The 15623-nt window shown below is 44.8% G+C and overlaps 2 protein-coding genes across 2 annotated transcripts; one reads left to right on the plus strand and one right to left on the minus strand.

Annotated features, from left to right (window-relative positions):
• The first annotated feature begins 813 nt into the window (after positions 1–813).
• LOC104460296 (galectin-related protein A-like) lies at positions 814–4814 on the plus strand. The gene is made up of 4 exons (XM_010076316.1): positions 814–837; positions 3109–3197; positions 3985–4159; positions 4518–4814. Exons 1-4 carry the CDS (start codon positions 814–816, stop codon positions 4659–4661), a joined length of 432 nt encoding a protein of 143 aa, XP_010074618.1. The 3' UTR covers positions 4662–4814.
• Positions 4815–6759: 1945 nt separating this feature from the next.
• On the minus strand, positions 6760–15362 carry PLEK2 (pleckstrin 2). The gene is made up of 9 exons (XM_010076318.1): positions 15315–15362; positions 12676–12840; positions 11515–11696; positions 10689–10780; positions 10179–10366; positions 9563–9664; positions 8880–8963; positions 8037–8115; positions 6760–6995 (listed from the first exon to the last, which is right to left on the minus strand). Exons 1-9 carry the CDS (start codon positions 15360–15362, stop codon positions 6868–6870), a joined length of 1068 nt encoding a protein of 355 aa, XP_010074620.1. The 3' UTR covers positions 6760–6867.
• Positions 15363–15623: the final 261 nt, after the last annotated feature.

The raw sequence follows: 15623 nt of genomic DNA on the forward strand, positions 1-15623 counted from the left end.
CGTCTGCCGTCACGCCCCGCGGCCGCGTCTTACCACACACCAGCTCCGCCCCGTGCTCGGGCCTCTCGTGATTCTGATTGGCTTCCCCCAGAAGCTCCGCCCCCTGTCGCTGCGGGGCGTCTCCGCGGCGTGCAGGTCTCCCGGGAAGCGGCGAGGGGTGTGAGGCGGGGTGGGGCGGGGGCCTCTCAGAGGGGAGGTCGTTTGTATGTGTATTATATACACACACCTATATAGAGAGAGGTATACATGTAGGGGTATATTTGCCTCTTGTATGTGTGTATAACCCTATATGTATATCTATGTGTGTATATAAGACACCTATATATAGGTCTATATAGGGATGTAAGTTAAATGTATTTTTACACCTTTCAGAGAGGACAGGAATGGTATCAAAATAAATAAATGATGTTATTTATAAATATGTAGTACATCTACAAATACAATACATTGTGCGCACACACAGAGAATCAGTACTTCTATAAGAATGTGCAGGTATAGATACATGTAGCTACAGACATCAGCTTCCCTGGCACCCCTCTGTGGGGCAGCGGGGGCTGCCCACCCTTGCAGTCCCCCTGCCCTCTCACCCGCACTGGTCACGTACTTTGTGAACTTCCCCGGTGGGACGAGGCGCAGAGGACCGTGACTCAGCTGCTCGGCTGGGTGGTGTCCAGCCAGTGTTTGGCAGAGATAAGCCCCCACCAATATCCTCCCTTTATTCCGGGCTTTTTGTTTGTTTTTGTCCTGACACACAAAACAAAAACTCCTCTGGGGACTGCTGCAGCGGAGGCAAGTGTAAGAGGCAGAGCGGTGATGACAGAGGAGAGGTGTCCCAAAGTAAGTGACTGAGTCCCCTGGGCTCCTGAACAGAAAATACGGGAAGGGGGCTATATCCATGTGCACGTGCTGGGACCCACCGATAAACCATGTAAGATGCTGCAGGAGCTTGTACCATTATCTCCTACGGCATCTCAAGTATTTTTCACCTGCACTGTCACCTCGACAGTGTCAGAGAAATGGCGTGTGGGTAGTCATGCCTCTGAACTCATTGTTCGATCTATTCTGATTCCCTGTGCCTTTAATGATGGTGCTTACTGTGGTACAGAACTGCACAATTTCTCAATGCGCACCTTCTATTTGGGGTTATTATTTTGTATTGTCTCTCGTGTAGGCATGGAAAGAGCTTTACTGGGACACAGGACCTGTATGAGGATGAAGTTAATTTAGCGTGGGATCTTGTGTGCTTATTACCCATTCTCTAATCGCTTTATTCAATTTAAACTATCTCCTTACCATCAAACTCCTTACTTGAGGAGCTGCTCCCTCACATAAGACATCCCATGTGGCTGATGCTTTTCTTTTGTTACAAAGTTCAAAACATACCTGCTGGAGTCACCTGCCCATGTCTGCAGGGGTAAATGTGTATTACTAATGATCAGGAGTAGGGCTGTCATTTTTGAAGGTATTTTTAATTATTTTTTTACAATATTGGCCTTTTCAGGAATTAGAGGTTTATTAATATATCTGTGAAGCTGTAAAGGTGGCTGGATATAAATATAAAAGTGGGAAAATAAATTGTTTAAGGTAATCTTAGCAGAAGATATAACTTGTATATTGAAATTGGGAAACGGAGCAAAGGGAAAATATTTTTCATCTTGAATTTATTATTCCACTAAGCAAGCTAGCATTCAATAATTCAAAAATCTGACATCAGTTATATTTTCCAAAATTTTAAAATATACATTAAATACTTGTAGCACTTACACTGGAATAGAAGCCCATCTGCTGTGAGCAGAAGTCTGTGGGTTTCCATGCTGGTGTAGTCTTTCTCATAGTCAAAATACTAAACCATACATATATTGTGCAGGTCTTCTAGCAAAAAATGTCTGAATTTTTACCTTGTAACACTGGAACGATAAAGCGCTTTTTATCTAAAACAGAGTCTGCTATGCACTTGCCTTGGAAAATTATCAGTGTACACAAGTTGCTAATAAGCCTTCGTGTTTTATAGCAGCTTCTTTCTAAGTCACTCTGCATAGGGAGTGATTAGATGCTGCAGTGTAGTGCTCTGGTATTTACATTTTAAAGCTGTTCCTGAAACTGAAGGCTCACAATGTCCCTGTCACTTGTTTCCAAGCTGTCTCTTTCCAGGTCAGCCATAGCCTGTATTAGTTTCTCCACTGACAGTAGAAGCAGTTGGAGAATTACTTGGAGCAAGTGAATGTAGCTCTGACCTTTGGGTGGAGTTTGTAACTGTAGGTCTCTGTGAACAGGACAACAGAAGCTCCACTGAGGAGTCATTTTCTGGCTTTGAACAAGTGGTGGGGACAGGTGCCCCTGGGATCGGCTGCGAGGACACGGTTGCGTTTCCGTCTACGTGCAGTGGGGATGCGGCCCTTGTGCTGGCTTTCTGCTCATGTGGCGGAGGACATAAAACCTGCTGGCGTCAAGTTAGCCTACCAAAATCTGTTAACGAATTTGAGCTGGCTGAGTAAGTTCACACAGAGTCTGCACTCTGTGTCAGGCCGCCACAAAGCTTTTTATCTGCTGCATGGAGCCCTGCAACCAGATTTATTATGTCGTTAGACCATAGCAGCCATCACCAACTCGTCCCAGGTGTGGCAGCTATCTGGATCCTGTCACCTGTGAGACACATGGGTCAGGGCAGCCGCAGCGCTTGCAGTACCTGGGCTGGGCTCGGGGAGTGGCGTGGGGCACCTGAAGTCAGTGGTGGCTGTTCCCAGGGCCACCTGAGGCACGCCGTCAGTCACACACATCAGTCAGGTAGAGCACTGACAGTGGCCACTCGTCTCACTGACAGCACTTTGGTCAGAAACCACCCGCCGGAGCTGGCAGTCCTGCCAGGCAGCCCACACAACAGTCACTACCCGTGGTTTGGTTATGGCGGCCTTCTTGCTCGCCTCAGACACCAGAACTCACAGAATTTATACCCAAAGCGCAAGAAGTATTTTAGGCCAGAAATATTTTTAAGTTCTTTTGCACATGTAAAAATAAAAAAAAACTTATATGAAGGGGCCAAAGCAGCTGTTAAAGCCAGTTTACCCAGGGCATGACCCACCGCAGCTGTTTTCACTGTTCCCTCTGCAGGTGGAGCAGTATGTTGGTGAAATTAAAGGTGGCCTGAGACCAGCCATGAAACTTACGGTCATAGGGGTGGTACACTCCAACCCCAAGAGGTAAGTGAAGGGGCTGGTGGCAGCTTCACCCCTGCCATACGTGTTCCTACCTGTCTTCTAAATGCAAATGATTTCTTACGGGTCTGTGCTCTTTGGGAGGAAGAAAGTAATATAGTTTCATAATTTATAGCTCTAATTTTCTCCTGCTCTTAGACTGAGATTAAAAGGGTGAGAAAGAATTCACTCTTTGGACCTTCTGACTGCTCTGACAGCATTTTCCGCTCCCTGCCCTTATCTAATGCGAACTGGAAGGGGCACGCAAGGGGCATTTCTTCTCCAGGAAGAGATGCAATTTTGAACCCACATCTCGGTTGTCTGCTGGCGGCTGGAATCAACACAATTTGAAAACCAGTGGTTTTGGCACAGGAGGTGCAGGTTCATTGCTGTGTTTAGTCTGGATGACAGCAACTGTGCTGTCATTACATTTTTTTTGCATCTACAGTGATCAACTCCAGTGCAATCAACACTGGTGAAGAGTTTTCCATAACCTCTTTTATGATACAAATTGGAATTGGCTCACCTACAAATGTGTTTGATTCCAGTCACAAGAGAGGGCAAGCAACATCAGAAGTCACTAGCATCCTACCGAAAGCCAGAGGAGAAACAAAGACTGGCCTGTTCTCATCCCTTTCTGCAGCTTTTAAGCCTGTGCACAGTCCCTGTAGGAGTCCCGTGTTTCAGTCTGACAAGAAATCAATAGCTGTCTCTAGTCTTTATAGGCTTCTGATGTGCTCACCGTGTCCTTCCACATTTCTGAAAGTCCCAGTCATTTAACTGTTTTTTTCAGCTTTTCAGTGACTCTGCTCTGTGATCCAGTGGATGCAAACAAAGATGTTGGGCTGTTATTTACAGTTAACTTTAGTGACAAATCCATCACCCGAAATGCACGAATTGCTGGGAAATGGGGAAGAGAAGAGAAGACTATTCCCTACTTCCCATTTACAGCAGGTGACACGTTTAAGGTAAATTTTGGGGTACTATGATTAGGGTGGAGAAAAGGGGGGGAAGAAAGGCTGAAGGCTACATACATGACCACAAACAGCTGTTAAAATTGACAGGTTAACTAGTCCAGTATGGCAAGCAACAGTTCAAGCCTTAATGGGAGAGATCCATTCCTTTCTCTAGTCTTAGTGAGAGAACTCACTATAAGGACCTTTACTGTATCATCTCAGCAGAGAGTAGGTTATTTTTTGCGGGCATTTCAGGGGAACTGATAGACTTTGTGCTTCATTATCGCCATCACATGGGGCTAAGTCCATGCTGGTGAATTCAGCTCTGCTGCTCGTCTCTCACACCATCCCTTGTCCTTTTCCATTGCAGATGGAGCTCTTATGTGAACACCAGCAAATACGAGTTTTGCTTGATGGACGGCAGCTCTGTGACTTCGCTCACCGCATTCAGCCGCTGAACTTGGTGAAAGCTTTGCAGATCACAGGGGACATCAAGCTTACCAAAGTGGCTTGAAAAAAAGGAGACCATAATGTCACCAGAGGACAGAGGCAAATGTACTTTCTCCTTTTTGAGAAATGCTTTATTTTTTTCCCCTGGCTGATTCTGGAGAGTGGGAACTGTATCTTTTCCATTTGCTGATGTGTTTGAAACATACACTTTTTTTCTTGTACACACTCAGCAACTGCAGAGCTGTGGCTGGTCCAGGTAAATCAGAGGGCTTTTGCTGAGAAACTCTCTTGGCCTCCCAAACTCCAAGATTTACAATGCTATGCAGTATCTCACATCTTCCTGGTCCCCCAATCCCCCAGGCACGTGAGCTGGTGGAGGTCAGTCCTCTGAGGTGGGGTGGCTGTTATCTTTGTGACTAGAACTGGGCAGCATGCAGGTGGTGGGACTGGGAAAGGGGAGCAGAAGATTTCCTTATAAATAAATAAGGGAGTCAGGTGGGCCCCAGCAAGGCTTACATTGTCAGAAGGGAATTGCTTCTCCTGGAAACTCTGCTCAGTCAGCACAAAGCCATTTCTACTTTCCAGTACAGAGTAATAAATGCCTTACCACTATCCCTGTCTCTTGCAGGTAGCATTCTCGTGAATTGAAAGGTCTCAACAGCTGTGGATTTCACAGTCTTCTCTGGACCAGCCCTAGGAAATGGTATCTGTAGCTGAAACTGCATTGCCCATTCTTGTATCTAATTAAAACCGCATCTTTGCTAGCAAACTTCTTTACCAGCTCTGTTAAATATTTAAATGCACGTGAATGTTGTGCTGTTATTTCATTGCTGTAGATTTAGAAAAAATCCTAAATACATGGCTATTCTAATACATATATAAGCATGTATCATAGCTGCTGCCTTTGGCTTTTTTGTGATTGGTTGGTTATAATACAGGATGAAGGGGAAAGTCTGGAGATGAAGAGACTTTTTTTTCAGTACATAACTTGGAGAACAAAAAACATGTAGAGACGTGGTTCTGTGGATAGAGGGCTATCAAATTCTGTTGTGACTTCAGGGAAGATATGTAGCCTGCTGTCTTCAGAGGGCTTGTGGAGACTCTGCAGAGTCTGTCTGTCAGATACAGGTACTCAGATAACACAAGGAATTTTATGAAAAGAGTGTATCAGCAGGCTGGTTGAGTGTTTTAGTAATCTCATACATTCCATTCTACCCTCTGGTGTTGTGGAGAATGTCTCAGTTTCTATATAAATCTAAATTTACAGTGTATGAAACCATTATTTTAATATAGTCAGAGTGCCCTCTGAGAAAAAACCTGTCCAAAGAGCACAGGAGATTCAAATGCACTGAACTTTTTTTTTACATATTTAATGATATCAAAGGCAAGTTTACTACACAAATAATGGAAAATTTAATGGCTTAAAATAGAAAAAGCAATAGTCAGAACTGCCATTAGAGTTCTTAGTCCCAATGGTGCTCCACATAAATGGACTTACAGTGATAACCTGGAGGAAAAGTCTTGCTTTTATGGCTGAGTGATTTCTGACAATATATTCAGCACCAGCGATTGTCTGGAATAACTGCCACTGGTCTGATTTGGTACTCAGGGTGCTGTACTGCTATAGGCCACTACCAGCACAAGAATAATCTATATCCTGGAGAGGATGATCCTTTGGTCTATTCCAGCCTAACATAGAACCAAATGGTAGAGCAGACAGATGGACAGACAGACCCCTGGTTTGTTTCACAATAGTGATTATCCTGGCAGCTGGAGTGTGGCTTAGCACAAGACTTGTGGTATACCAAGAAAGGCAGCCTCAGACACCAGGACCTTTCATGACTTTGATTCAGTCTGCCTCAGCTAATTAAGTTCATGAGACCCTTTATAAAGGGGAAAGAAGCAAGACATTTCTGCTTTAGGATAAAGCACAACATGGACCTGTCAGATATAGACTGAATACTTGTACAAAATAATTATTTTCTTCCATCTAAGAATATTATATCTCATTGTTTCCTTGTAAAGCCCCATTTGTCTGCATCCACCTGTTGTCTTTTGTCTCTTGGTTAGATGGTAAGTTCTTGGTGGGGAACTATTCTGAATCTGCGTAACTCCTAGGCACCTAGGATGCTGGTCTGCCAGGAATTCCCAGGTGCTATGGCAATACAAATAACAAAAATAGACTAAAGGAAAAACAACACTCCCAGACAACGAGAGCAGGAAACTTGGTCACAAATGTGACTTGTCATTTGGCATGGAGTTCACCTTATTCATGTCAGTGGTTTGATTGCCTCAATCCACTGTGTTCGCTCTGCCTTGGAGCTGGCCTGGATATAGTAATGAATGTCATTTTTGGTGATAATTTTGAAGAGGTTGCCTTGCACATTGCCCTTCACTCCTGCAGAGAAAAAAAAAAATATGACAGATCAGGAAGGTGCACAGAGAAATGCTTTGTGGCAGATATGAAGCGTCATAGTGAAGAATTTTAATTTAGTGAATTAGGATATCAGACCTTTCCATTTCATTATGGATAAGACATCTAAAGCTCTCATGTCTTTGATTTCCCTTCTGCAAAATAAAGATATACTTCAGAAATCTCTCACATAGACTATATGAACTACTGTGTATACGATTCATATATAAAATAGCCACTGTTTAGATGGAGAATCTTATTTGAGTTATACAATGAGGGATGAACTCCCTACCAGTTTGTGCAGTAGATGAGATTTGCTACTGCCCATCTTTGGGTTCCTCAGAGCAAGGAGATCTATTATTCATCATGGCCTTCCACCCTGGATCGTATGTTTTTCAGACCCTGTCTTTTGTTTTTAGAAAGATGCTCCTTATTTGAGATCCACACAGTGTGCTTACTGTCATAAAATAAATTGCTTTAACAGCAGAAACACTTATCTGTGAGGCTGAGGTTCTAGACAAATGCCTAAACTAACCATACTCACTAGCAGAACTGTTTTTTGTATTGCTGTCTTTATGTTTCCCCTACATTTAGGTTCTAGCAGATGTAAAAGGAAAAAATACCATAAGTAGAAGGACACACAGAAAAGGGATGGCATCAGGGGATGCCTCAAGACTTTGAGTTAAACAATGTCTAAAAAAAAAGGCATTTCCTCTTTGTCTGTTAACTCTGGAATATTAATCAGTATCTTAGGACTGTCTCAGAGGTCATCCGACTGAGAAAAGACCATAAAAAGGGGAACACCCAAGATATGTGGAAATAACACTAAAAAAGTCCCCTCTGATATGGACAACCCAGCAGTACGGGGATTTTTTATGTTATGCCTCTTCCCTTGCTTGCAAGGGGAGGGGAAAGGCCAGCCCACTTGTGCACACAGACAGCCACACACACAAACCCACACCCAAGGACTGTACTGCTATGGCATAAATATGTGTGCTGTATGAAAGTTCTGAGCCTTGTGCTTACCTGCTGGGACTCCGTTGTCCTCCAGAGCTGAGACAAGACAGCCACGAAGAGAAAATCCACCTACTGGCCTGTTTTCTTCCTGCAAAGAACAAGGAAATTAGGCTTGTCTAGAAAATATAATTAGAATAATTAGAGCACATCAATTCTTTTTATGAAGATGGAAATGGGTGGAGAGAGAGAAACCAGCTCCATAAGCTCTTTTCACTGTTATGTGGTTTATTTTTTCTTTAAAAGCCACATAAAGCATTTCTATACATGTGCTTTTAGCAACCCATTGGGCTTTGTGGTACCCTATGCATCTGGGGCTGATGGATTCACGTCCTTCTGGGTTGCTCACGTTGATTATTATATCCATGAATGTAAATTCTACTGTTCCCTGAGCAAGTTTAAAACTGAGTAGCAGGAATTCCTGTAAATACTTTGGCATCAAGGAGACCCTATTCAATGTTGGAAGAGGAATGTAAAAAATCCCAGTAGCAGTATGACCCTCAAGTGGTGGGATGTCAGCCTAGAAAGATCACAGCCCAGGAAGAATTCCTGCAGGAGCATGGTCCCAGACTGTGTGGGTACAGCAAAAGACCAATCCCAAGAAGACTGCTACCCCTCAGCTAAGGAAAAGCAATCTCACTGGGAAAAAGACAGGAAGGAAGATGCAGCGATAGAAAATCCTGCAAGGACAACCTCCCAGGATAAGTCTAGAGAGGTCTTCTTCCCCAGGAAATGGATAGAGGAACCCAGAAGGAGATTTGGGTGAGAGAAACATTTATAGCGTGATTGTATTTTCATTATAATGTTTAAGTCTGTGAGAGGATTTCTGGGGTTAGTAACTCCCCACACACATACCTTAGTAGGGTCATAGTAGTGCAAAAAAGCAGGATCAGCTCTCAAAACAAATCTCCTCACCTTCCAGTTTTTCCTCTTGTGCCCCTGCAAAACAGCAGAATTAAAGTTACCACCAGTAAATACTTCCTGCAATGGCCATTTTCCTCCAGGCCGTAGGGGAGACCTAAATAGGTACTGGAAAGAGAGGTTTTGGAGCCAAAAGAGAAATTTTTTTTTCTGACATTTTAGTAACTCCCACAATTTTCTGTTTAGCATCCTTCTTCACACATTGATAACTCCTTCCTCTCTCCCTTCCTTGTGCTGAGAACCAAGAAAGCAGAGTGACAGGACCAAGTGATTATATACCCGATTCCTGCTCTTAATTTTAGTTTAAATATGAGCCTTGGATTAAGAACCCATGCTGTGCATGCTTTGAGGGGATTATGTCAGGCGCTTTTGCAGCTCTTCACTCTTCCCCCCAGCCCTCTCAGCTGCTGACAGTGCAGGACAGCACTGCAAGCCCGTGCCAGGCCCTGAGGGTATGCCCCAGCTCCTGGATCTCTGATAGCAGTACTGACAGGCAAGTTAGCTCTGCTGGCCACAACTCTCCAACCATGCTCGTATAAATCACCTTTGGTCTCTAGGAAGCCCTAAGAGCTGTCTTTTTTCCTGTTTCCCACTGAAGGTTCAAAAACTGTACTTACCTGTTTCACTAAGAATCCTTGCTTCACAATTGTGCCGCTTAATTCAGAGATGTTGAATTGTAGCTCTTCCTTGGAACTGATATTTTTCTTACTGCTCTCAGCCTGCAAATAAGAAAAAGATGGTTCCACTTTTCTTTTTAATCTAAACACACTTTTAAGTACAAAGTTCTGCATTTTATTTTCCTTGAGCTGTTTTTAGCTCATATTTCATTAGTAAATTCTACTCTGTAGCCCTGCTCAGCTTTGTAGGTCCGAGATTTACAAGCAACAAATAACAGCTGTAAAGCCTACACATGCTCTGTGGCCTTGAGTTTTAGCATACCTACCGCACGGCCTCCGTTAAATGCAGACACAACACTGCACTCAAGGGACACACCCGTTTTAATGCCTGCTTATGTAGTTTGTAGATCCTTCCATATCCATGTAGCTATTTGTCTCCAGCAAGTGTGAGTGTTAGTGCTACTGAAAGCCTAGAGTGGCTGCTTCCATGTTTCCTTTCATAGCCTGCACGTTTTGTCTTTGGTTGCATGCTGTCTGTGTCCCTGTTACCACTGCCCCAAATAAGCGTGTGACAAGGGGCAGAGGAGTTGCCTGTGTTGGCAGCTCCATCACTTACAAACATGTACAGTGCAGTGGAGTCATCAAGGAACTGCTCAGAGAGGTCGCTGTAGCGTGTGGCTTCGGTGCTGCGGGCTCCCACAGGCTTGATGAAGTTCTCCTCCATCAGCATGGATGCCAGGGTGATGGCCTCGAATCGTGACACAGCAAAGCTATTGGAGATGAGCCAGTCCACCAGGGCAGAACCTGCGGGGAGAAAGGCAGCTCTCATACCAGGGCAATGTGCTCTTCCAAGGTAAGACATGGTCTCCTGCCATACAGGACTTCATTTGGTGAAACATTTTAGCACCATCACAAAGGCTGTCAATGAAGAGCAATGTTCACCAACAATGTGGGGTCCTACATGTACTTCCATATATCCAAAGAGCAAGAGAGATAAGGGGTTGGAGAGCTTGACTGCACCAGTACTTTCCACTGGCCACAACCGATCCCCCAGGAAGGTGGCTCCCTTTCCGCTGCAGCGTGGCGTGTCAGATGGGAGGAAGCTCTTTGCCTGCAGCAGGTGTACCTGTGAAGGTCTCTTTGTATCTGTTGCCTTGCCCTAAGTTGTGGGTCAGCTTAATTCCAGTACTGCTGTCACACATTCTCTCCACTATGTGGCTGTGAAAGAGAATACAGGACAACATCAGTAGAATAGACAGGCAGAAATTGCCGCATACTTCTGTCAGTGCCTGGGATGTCTTAATGATCACCAACACAAAGATGGGAAGCAGCCTAGATACACCCACAGAAGTTTTGTCTGAAGTATGGTATATGAAAACTTTAATCTCCCAATAGCAGCACTAAATCAGATGCCTCACAAAGTATCTTTCAATTTAAAACACTTCAAACTGAGCTATAGTCAGCCTCCACTTACCTTCTAAACACAAATCAAATTAATGTCATTTTTCTATTTCCTCATCTGTTCTCTGTTGCCTCTTGTTTAACATGATGCACCCTAAAATCCTAGTCTGGATTCCAGCTGTCAGTTTTGAAAGTTCCCCAACATGGCATGAACCATGGCATTGCTCAGTCTTTCCCTGACATTACATCTTCTGAGGTAATCTGTCTCCCCACTGAGAACCTTTGCAGCTGACTAGGAAGGTCTGCAAGCCAGCAGCGAGGTGCCTGTGCAGAACCCATGTACTCCCAAAAAATGACGGTCAGGAAGAAGCGCATTCCCATGCCCTGGCAAAAGTATGAGTAAACCTAGGGCAGAGCAGCCAGTTTAGAGGCTTCTGGCCACATGGGAATGAATCTGTGCAGAGAGGAGCTTCCCCTGATCCTCCCCACCCATCAGCTCAGGAGCTTTGCAGACTACAGCAATAGCAGGAGGAGAAACCATATACACTTACTGGAGGCTGATATTCTCTAGTAGTTTGAAAGAATTCTTCATTCTGTGAAGCTCTTGTACCTGTACTGGGTGACCAGCATGAATAGCTCCAGTGATGTCCAAAGCCCAAGAGTCTCGCTCCTCCCTGGAGCAACATTCAAGGAAATAGTCTGTGTTGGTTTTTGTCTTTAGTTTGATGAGCAGCTGTGGAGAAAGCAATACAAAGCAATAACATCATTTAGCTGTTGTCCTCCACTTCCAAGTGCTTCTTTTGGCACTGGCCCAAGTCTGATCTGGCATCCCACCTGTGCAGTACGGAGCCCTTCTTGGCCAGAAGGATAGTGGACACAACTTTGGGGTTTTTTTTCCTTCCTCCCTGCCCCAATCCCTGGGTTTTCAGTTCCAAGCACGGTTTGCATGCATGGAGCTTGTGGTACCTAGAAGAGAGCTGACCACCCAGATACTGGATTACACAGGAGCGTGCTGCTGACTGTGGAGCTTTTCACATCCACATCTCTAGTTTCTCAACAACTACAAACTCTCACTAGGCTCTTTCTTCCATGAGAAGCACTGAAATAGTCACCAATTGACAGAGTCATTTCCCTTCTGGCCCCACTCAGAGGAAGTCTGCATTGCCACTGCCCGCGGGTGAGCGGAGAAGGGCAGGAGGCACTTTCCCCTCCAGAGCCCTCTTGCTGGAAACTTGCCACAGTAGTGAAGACCCACTGGTGAAGGAAAAGAGAGTTTGACCTAGCTGCTTGGGAACACCCCATGGACACAGCCAGGGTTCAAGGCAACTACCAGAGATGATAAATTTCCTTTTTTTCCTATCCTCCTCAGATTTTCCTGACCTGTTTGTATCCTCCCTTCATACACTGTTGTGCTCATGCATTTGCATTTATTCTTCCCACTGTGTCTTGGGAGGTGGATTGGTTGGGGGTTTTTTTGTTTTGTTTTGTTTTTGTTAATGACCGTGACTCAGATTTGGGCACAGAGAACAGCAAAGACACAATGAGGGAGTTTGTTGCTCGTCCTGGCTACACTGATAACAGCAGCTTGCTTTTGGCTGGGTCTAATTCTGGAAACACATACCCCGGTGATATGGTTGAAGTAATCAAAGAAGTCAGGAGGAGAGGAAAAGACTAGGGAATCATTGAGAAGGGATGCATTTTTTCAGTCGTACCGGTCTGTTCTCGTATTCCAGGCATGGACAAGTAATAGTGCAGCCATCCAAAAGGATCCTGCCCTTTGGAGAAGGCTCCTTCTTGCCTCCTTCAATCTTGTAATACAGCAGCTTATCCTGAAGCAGAACGAACCATCTCACTTTCCAGTTACGAACAATATGCCCCTAGAGGGGAAAAAATACACAGAGCTAAACACAAGCATTGAGAAATGACCGTATTTCCTTTTTTTTTTTGTGAAAATACCATAAACTAATAGGCAACTATATAAAAAAAACCCCACAAGAAGTCATCATGAGTCCTGTTCTCCCTCAAATACACATTTTTAGTAACAAAATAGCACGTCTCCATCACTATAGAATTATGGAGCAATAGAAAAGTGCTTTGCTCTTTCTCCAGCAAGAACATATTCTTTGCTGGCAAGAATTGTTTCTTGCAAAAGCTCACATGAATTATCTCAAACAGCAGTCATACAGGTGCACACCTGCCCGCTGACAGCACGGGGCAGGAACAGGGCTAAATCTGAAATGTGTGAGGCCTCTTGGAGACAAACTCCTCCTTGTGAGTGACCCTGGGTGATGTTGATGTGTTTCATTCTCTATCATTTTGATGTGGCTGTAGGTGCCAAGCGGTTTTCAGAGTGCCTTTCTGGGTAAATTGTCTTTTTCTTACATTCTCTCTTACTGCGAATGACTGTTTTATTTCTCTCCTACCTGTCTCCAATCTCCTGGGCTAAAACATTCCCTGTTCTAGTGTTTCCTCTAAGCGAAATGTACTTTTTAATGGCAAAAGACCAAATGAAGGCTGCTGTCAAATGCCTCCTGGGTTATACCAGAACACAGACAAATCCTTTTTCCCCCTCTGTAAACAGCCCCCAGCTGTCTTTAGCCCGGCTGTACAGCAGAGCAAACCCCGCGAGGGCTGGCACTGACAGGCTCAGTCCTGTCTGACGGTGGCAGGTCCAGCTTCACGGTGCGAGGAGCTGACTTGCATTTCTACAGGCGATGGAGAATTATAGCCAGGAGGTGAAGCAGTGGGAGAGGAAGCTCTGACACCTGGGAGAGGGTGGGCGTAGCTAGAAGAAAGGAACATGCAAGGTCCAGTTGTGGCAGGAATCAAAGCTCATTAATTCTCTATGAGTAAAGGGGAAAACCAGCAATTTCCAAGAAAAGGTGGGGTAATGACTCTTTTAAATCCAGGGCACTTTGGATCTAATGTCTTCTAGTCAATACTAAATACAATTTATCTAACTTGATTTGTTCTCCCCTTCACCTCCTTCAGTGTTTTTTTCACCTGATGTGGCCATTTTTCCTGAGTATGTTATTTGCTATGGCTGTTTTCTTTCTGTCTTGGAGATTTCCCCTTTTTCATGAGGTGACTGACTTCCACACATTTACTGTACATTTATAATACATTACAATACATAATTCAGTCATTTATAATGATTTAGATCATCTTGCTTCTGCCATCTTCTAAAGAAATCAGTTTTCTTTGCCTGATCCTACCCCTTCCTCATTTTTTTTTCTCTGGATCCCTTGTTCCCTTCTCCCTCATTTTCCTTTACTCATCTTCTTTGTGGTCTCCTTCCTATCAAACTGCGTATCTTGGTAATGTTGTACCAGCTGCTGGCACTTACAGCTCAGTGTGCTGACTATTCCTATTCCTCTCTCTCAGCTGTAGCCCACAGAGGAGATCAGGGGCTGGGACTGCTCTGCCCTCGCCGCAGAAGGAAGGATGAGGAACAGCTCAGGTTGTGCAGCCCTTCCCTGCATAAAGCACAGCTTCACGTGGCCAGTGGCCAGCCGGGAGCCCTTTCAGGATAGCTCCTGACCAGGATTACCTTCAGGGTAGCCCCAGCAGCACTGCCACGTACTGTAGGAAGGCATTTCCCAAGGCGTGGCAAAGCTTTGAACAAACCTTTGAATCACATTTTTGGTGTGCAATCAAGGACAGTGTTAGTCATTGAGACACAGTCTTGGTACTAAAAGCATCTTATGCCCCCTACTAAGTTGCTCTCTTGTGTCCCAGCTATGACTGATTGGTCCTATAAGGAGAAGCATTGGAAATGCTGAAATCTGTGACAAAATCTTTCAGCTCTTTTCTACACATATTGGCTAAAATTTTCTTACAGTGCAGCTTGAGGGGTGTGGAATAAAAAAGTTATTTCAAACACATTTTTACATTTGTGTTGCTCTGAACCCCTTCAAAAAGGATAGTCTGTTCCCCGTCATCTCATATGAAACAGGAAACCCTGCTCAGTCAAAACATCTTCCCTCTCTATCCTCCCATGGCCACTTCCACTGCTGCCGCATAGCCTTTTGCCAGGTATTTTTTTAAGTGGAGGTGTGCCTTAGGTGCAGACATACTGTTTTTCTGATACCAAACTGAGTAATCCTGATAGCTAATTCACTTTCCTCTGGGTAAACACCAATACAGGGAAACTCAAGGGAGGGCAGAGAACGCCTGCAGTTCATGCAGCTTCCCCAGCAGGCATCTGCATAGACCTGGGGGAGCTCCTTTCCCAGGCAGGAGCCCCTCAAACCCAGCACCCAGTGGGCCACCTTGCCATGAGCCCCGGCTCGATCTGGTCCCTGCTCAGAGGCTGAGCAGAAGGGGACAACACAGCTCCCAGAGCACTTACCCGTTTGACGAGGAAGCCCTCCTTCAGGACTCCAGCTGCTTCCTGCATCGTGGCCAGCAGGGAAGAGAGCAGAGCCCCCGCAGAGAAACACCTGAGCACTGGCAGCCTGTCCCTCTGCACACGATTTGTTTAAGAAAGCTCATTTTTCTTTGCTACCCTCCTCCTCCAACGTGACGTACTCTCCCTTCCCTGTTTTTTTTTTCCCTGTCTTCCTACCTATGAGACATTAGTTAAACATTGAGCTGGCTCTGATACATTACCTGCCCTCCAGAAGGTAAAGCAGGGGAAAGTCTAAAAAAGATCTCAAAA

The sequence above is a fragment of the Pterocles gutturalis genome, unplaced genomic scaffold (genome assembly GCF_000699245.1).
Source record: "Pterocles gutturalis isolate BGI_N339 unplaced genomic scaffold, ASM69924v1 scaffold22868, whole genome shotgun sequence".
Taxonomy (NCBI): Eukaryota; Metazoa; Chordata; class Aves; order Pterocliformes; family Pteroclidae; genus Pterocles; species Pterocles gutturalis.

Bases quoted from the DNA above. Each gene is read 5' to 3' on its own strand.
- LOC104460296 (XM_010076316.1), top strand. From the start codon at position 814: ATGACAGAGGAGAGGTGTCCCAAA. The intron at 3,198-3,984 runs GTAAGTGAAGGG...TGTTTTTTTCAG, and splicing joins GTACACTCCAACCCCAAGAG to CTTTTCAGTGACTCTGCTCT. The intron at 4,160-4,517 runs GTAAATTTTGGG...TTTCCATTGCAG, and splicing joins CAGCAGGTGACACGTTTAAG to ATGGAGCTCTTATGTGAACA.
- PLEK2 (XM_010076318.1), bottom strand. From the start codon at position 15,362: ATGCAGGAAGCAGCTGGAGTCCTGAAGGAGGGCTTCCTCGTCAAACGG. The intron at 10,781-11,514 runs GTAAGTGTATAT...TCTCTTTCACAG, and splicing joins CTAGAGAATATCAGCCTCCA to CCACATAGTGGAGAGAATGT. The intron at 9,665-10,178 runs GTAAGTGATGGA...TCTTATTTGCAG, and splicing joins CCACTGCACTGTACATGTTT to GCTGAGAGCAGTAAGAAAAA.